The following is a 5,741-nucleotide window of genomic DNA, read 5'->3' on the forward strand; positions in this document are numbered from 1 at the left end:
TTCCATTGGGTGTACGCCTCCCTTTTAGCTGGGAGACATTCCCAGATGCTTTTGATGAGCTGTGGGGGCTTGTGTGCCCTCCTGCTCCCTTTGATCCATGTTGGGATTACCTCCCTTTGGGCTTGGAGGATCGTCTCCTTAAGGAGCGACCACTCTCCTTGGACACCTGGCTTCCCAGACTATTCTCCTTTATTATTTGTATGAAGAGCAATTTGGCTTTATTCTCTCTGGGGACAATAGGAAGTAGTAGCTGTTTTGAAAGAAGCATATTTTTTAGACTAAGTCTATCTTAATAGCATGAACAATAATAGTAGCATATATTTTGCAAGTGGGCAGGTTTTCAGCAAAAGAATATTTTTGGCTTCTGCTAGACAGTAAACTTTCAGTTATAAAAATAAATAGAAAAAATGCTATTAATCCTAACATTCATTTTCAAAATATATACCTTGCACCAGATTTACTGAACAGAAAGTCTATGAAGGGGAACACAGGTTGATTATGTACATGGAAATTTGGGAGATGGGATGGAGGAGGGAAACAGGGTATGTGGAAACAAAGTTCCTTAAGGTTCAGGAAGGAAGAAGAAACATATACATGTATAGAAATGTGTAAAAATTAAGCAAGTTAATGTGGAGGTAAGGAGATGGGGGAAAATTGGTGCATATACTCTGGTACTGTTTCTTTGCAGTGGATACATCACCCCAGGGGTATGTTGGTTAATTTGTCATAAAATATAAAGTTTTTAGAAATATTGCTTGGTGACATTTTTTACCTTGATATGGTGTTTAGTGCTTATGTAAGAATTTTCTATTTTAAAGAAAAAAGGGAAATTTCCAATTAAAATTGTTAAGAACGAAACTAGGGTTGATTACTTATCAGTAATTTTAAGGTAAAAATATACCAGGATGTTCCAGCTATCTCTAAAAATAAGCACTAGAATGTAGGAAATCAAGATGTATATCAATTAAGAACCCAAATTGTCATTACTCTGCTCTAGCTAACAAGATTAGGTATATTATCAATCTTATCTATGTTTTTATCGTATATAATCTATCTATTTTACTGCTGGTTTGGGGGGGGTTAATTTCAGTGTAATTAAGTGCATTGTTTTAGGATTGAAAAAGAGTGTGCAACAACTGCTCAGAGTATACAGTTGTCTAAAATTTCATCTTAACTGCACTTATTGAGTAAATAACATGGTCAGTGCTTCTAGCATTTTTAAGGAATCTAAGATTTAGTTTCAAGACTGACATTAGAAGCCTTGGAAAGGATGGTAGCTAGTAAATTTTGTGGCTGCTGTCTGAAGCCTTGAAAATTAAGAAGATACCCTTTTAACTGACTAGCTTCCATCCTTTTCAGGATAGAAGCTTGAAAACTGGCTAGTTCCTGTTAATTTCAGGGCTTCTAATTGCAGCCCTTTGAAAGTTGCTTCTCCTTTACCATTACTAATGCCAGTTGGTATATAGTTAACTGTAGTACAATTACCTTACAAAGTAAAGTAAATAGTAGGGCTGAAAAATGCTATACATTAAGTTGTTTATGAGTTTAACTGATGTGCAAATAACCAATGTTTGTTAATGTAAACAGTAGACAAAAATTTGGACTAGTGTTGTTAATGCATTTTAGTAAATTATGCATATATTCAGTATGCATGTATATCAAATACTGTACCACATATCTGCAGTGTGTTTTGTCTTTAAATTGAGGATCAATAGTTGTTAAGGTTTAGGTTGTTTTGCATAGGTTTTATCTGAGATTTGTAATCAGTTTTGCTAAATTCAAATTTAGAAACATATTTTTAAATTGTATGTTTGTATTTTAACAGTGATTTGGAAATACTGGTTTTATATTTTATTTGCAGTTGGGGATTATATATCGGGATATAAAACTTGAGAATATTCTTCTTGATTCTAATGGCCATGTGGTGCTGACAGACTTCGGCCTGAGTAAGGAGTTTCTTACTGATGAAGTGAGTATTTAAATATTATTCAATGCGATAGAATATAGAAAGATAATGGAATCATATCACCTCCTAATGAAAGCTGCAGGAATGTATTTGAGGGCAAGATTTGCCTCTTATATTGTTCCTTTGCTGGTTACCTCCTTTTCATTAAACAAAGTATTTGTCTTCACTCCACTATACCTGTAGACTTTATTTAATACTTAAGTCTTTAATCCTGCCACTGGTCTGTTAACACTGTGTGGCTTTTTTGTCCCTAATTTCAATTTTTTCTTTAAATACCTTTAAACTTTCTCTCATAGTGCCCCTTATTTTTGAAAGGAGCTTTCCTAAAAAGCTTACAAAGCAATGTATATCGTTGTTCTTTAGATCACTCCTTATATCACTGTCACGGCACAGTCCTAGGACACTTGGAAGTGACTAGGTAGATGGTCTGATGTTACTTTTCATTATGTTAATCAATTATTTCATTGTTATCATGTGTTTTACTTTTGTGTGTTGTCTCTTCATGTTTTTAGATTGTAAGCTTTTTAAGGTAGGAGCTGTATTTTCTCCAGCGTGTGATCAGGACCTAATACAATAATTCCTCAAACCCTGCTTAGGACCATAGGATGCTACTGCAAACAAAGAGGCATTGAGCATGTGTTTGTCAAAGTGCACTTATCTCAAAACATGCTTTTAGATTTCAGAGAATTCAGGCAAGTTAGGTAGGATTTAATTTTGAAGCAGAAGGTTGAATGTATTTTTACTTTCAGCTTTCTTACAAGAGGTCAGTCTTACTTTCAGGTTTCAGACCTTTCTACTAATAAATACTTTGGAGAGATCTGTTTCAGCAGCAAACGGGTTTTTTTTAGGGTATTTGTCCTCTGCTGATTCCTCAAAGAAAGTTTAAAAGGCTTGAAGAAAACTGGCTGAACTTGGGAGGGAACTTCTGAACAGGGACTAAAAATGTTACTAATGTCCAGCTGAAGAAGTACAGAAGGCACCAGTATTTCCCTTCTTTATTGATGAAGGAAGTGGGAAGAACTACTGAAAAAAGACAGAGGAGCAGTAGACAAAATGCAGTGTTCTACGTCTGAGTGATAGAGGAGATGTAAGGATGGTGTATTGGGTCCAGACAGAAGTGTTCAAGGTTGAAAGCTTCTGCTTGATGCAGTAGAAACTGCTTAGAGTTTTGGAGGAAACCATACTGAGCAGCATGGAGGAATGAGATTCAAGTTAACTGCTATAATGATGAGAGTGGGAGAGAGTGGAGGCAATAAAGGGGAGAACAGGGAGGAGCATGCTTGTCTTCTGCTCCTTTTCCACTCCTTGCTTCTGATTCTCGTCCTTCTATTCCCCCAACATCAAAATAGAGCCTACTAATTCCTCTATTTTCAGTGTTGCTACCTCTGATTTTCTCCCGTTTTACCACCACCACCACCTGCCTTGTAGCCTTCTACCACCTCCTCCCATTCTGCTATTTTTTCCACTTCTCTTCCCCTTGTCAAAAAAAAAAAAATTCTTAAGCCTTGTTTAAAAAACAGAAGATATAAAATTATGATTAAAATACCTTTTTAATCTAAAAATTAATCAATTTGCTGTGGTTGTCTAATTATTAAGAACAGCCATGAAAGCTAAATTTGAAGTTTTTAAATCTGGAACTAAAATATTGATGCAGTGGACCAAACTATATATGGAAATTGCATTTTGTATTGTACTGTAAGTAGACAACTCAGCTACAGCTAGAGTATCTGCAGCTTCTCAAGTGTCAAGTCACAGTCAACAACTTATATGTTTCAATCTCTATAGTTACCAATACTTACTGGAATATAATTATAGCTCTTATAATTTGGATACTAGCTAGTATGTATGTATGTATATATGCACGCATATCTATTTCCCTCTATATAGAACTTGTATATCTAATGCAGATGCCCTTTAAAATATAAATGAACAACTTTTTAATACAAAACAGTGCAAGTATATTTAAATGCTTGCAGTTTAATCAAGGCAATACATTTTATTTTCTCTTGTAAAATTTATTTAAATAAAAACATGCTTACACAAATATCCAGCCAAGATAATTTTGCTTGCCAATCATAATTTATTGTAGAATCAGTTAAATTGGCTTTGATTTATATCACCAGGTTTGTGTTCTTGTACTGAGCTACTTATGTTATGTCATTTCTGAAAAAAGCTATTTTTAAATAAAAGGAACATTGAATATCCATAGTTCATATTGATTTCAAGGTGCAGACACACAGTCATGATTTATTAGAGAGTAATATGCCCCCTATTTTACTCTATAGTAAATTTACTCTATACACCTGGCTCTCCAAAGCTAGTTACCAGCATTAGAAAGCCTTTTTACAGCTCCTGGCCACTAGGGCTAAGTACAGACATTCAAAAAGCCCAAGGCAGAAGTGCTCTGACTATTGTGCTTTACATACAGTGGTCTAACTTAGAGCAAGAGTGACCTGAACAGATGTTTGACATTCGGTAGGGGAAGCTCAGAGTCTTCCTACACTGGCCAAAGTCAGCAGGTAGAGGGTACTCTCCATGTCTCCCAGCATGCCCTGTGGGCTCCCTGGGCTACTAAAGACTCCTGAGCAGAGCGTAATGGGCAAGCCCCCACCCCGATTGACTGCTGGGTATAGTCCACCATGCTCTCAATCCTCTGCCATGTCACTGCACCTTTTACATGTGTTTCTAGAGTATCTATGTGTGAGTGCTCACGCTCTCTCTTGCGCGTAGTTTAAAAGGGCCTGCCAACAGCAAAAAAAACCTTAGTTAGTCTCCGGGAGTGGCGAGAGACGTGCGGGTGAAAGTCCACTGCGACCCCACTCCCCCGAAGCCCCTCAGAGACCCCTCAGCAGCCGCAGAGCCCCCTGCTGACCCCCAGCAAAGCCGGAGGTAGCGGGGACCCATGGTGAGAGGGAGTTAACCCCTAGAGAGTGGGAGGAGGCGGCTGAGTGGGAGCCGGGCTGGGTCTTGCCCTGTTCAGACCCCTACTTTGCCTAGCCCCCCCAGGGAGCCATGCGAACAGGTTGCGCAAACAGGCACGCATGTCTGCTGGCATGTGAGTTAGCGCAGAGTTCATGTAGGAGGGTGTGCGGGAGGGCCCGAGGCCCTGCCTGCGAGCCCCCTAGGGTAGACAGTCCCAGCCGTAGCCAGCCTACCAACGGCATGATGCGGATGGGCACGCACTGCACCCCTCAGGTCCCATCGGGCTCTGTGGCCCCCCCACCTCTGGCACCTCAGAGACAGCCACCCAGACGGAGCCCATGGTTCCAGGCTCCACGCAGATGGAGCCTCTGGCTCTTGGCTGCGGGGGCTGCCTGTCCCTTTTTCAGGCTCTGGGGCCCGGGAGCATGGCCACCTCCCCTTGTGGGGTCTGCTCCCTTTTGGGGTCTCTGGCACACCAACTGGAGGAGCTCCAGGCCGCAGTCCAGAAACTGTGTGCCATTAGGGACTGTGAGCAGTACATAGACTCCTACTGCCAGGTCCTTCTTCCCTGGGAGCCAGAGGGTAGACCACAGTCTCCCTCCAGGACAAAGGAAGACTCTGGGACCTCCCAGTCTGTCCAGTCAGGGGGATGGACCAAGGTGGTCAACGGCCCTAAGGCCCACTGCCCCAAGGCCCCTGCCCTGCTGGAGCTTAGCAACAGGTATGCACCTCTTGCTGCTCCAGCAGAGCCTGCTGAGGTGCCAGCTCCTACAGGCAACACAGGCTCAACTGCAGCTACCGCCCCCGCCCTCCCCAAGACAAAATGTAAGGTGTTTTTTTTGGGAAACTCCAT

At 40.8% G+C, this 5,741-nt stretch overlaps 1 protein-coding gene and 1 long non-coding RNA gene across 3 annotated transcripts in view; one reads left to right on the plus strand and one right to left on the minus strand.

Annotated features, from left to right (window-relative positions):
- Positions 1 to 5,741, plus strand: part of RPS6KA5 (ribosomal protein S6 kinase A5) — a 224,144-nt gene that overhangs the window by 112,998 nt on the left and 105,405 nt on the right. For both annotated transcript variants that reach the window (XM_019518660.1, XM_019518661.1), the window contains exon 5: positions 1,862 to 1,969. In XM_019518660.1, the coding sequence (XP_019374205.1) occupies positions 1,862 to 1,969 (108 nt within the window). The remainder of the gene's footprint in view (positions 1 to 1,861; positions 1,970 to 5,741) is intronic.
- Positions 3,376 to 5,741, minus strand: part of LOC109298527 — a 7,373-nt gene continuing 5,007 nt past the window's right edge. Inside the window, exons 3-4 of the long non-coding RNA XR_002097634.1 lie at positions 5,006 to 5,011; positions 3,376 to 4,685 (exon numbers count right to left, since the gene is read on the minus strand). This is a non-coding gene — a long non-coding RNA (uncharacterized LOC109298527). The remainder of the gene's footprint in view (positions 4,686 to 5,005; positions 5,012 to 5,741) is intronic.

Source organism: Gavialis gangeticus, unplaced genomic scaffold (assembly GCF_001723915.1).
Source record: "Gavialis gangeticus isolate Ggan-Ray unplaced genomic scaffold, GavGan_comp1, whole genome shotgun sequence".
In the NCBI taxonomy this organism is placed as follows: domain Eukaryota; kingdom Metazoa; phylum Chordata; order Crocodylia; family Gavialidae; genus Gavialis; species Gavialis gangeticus.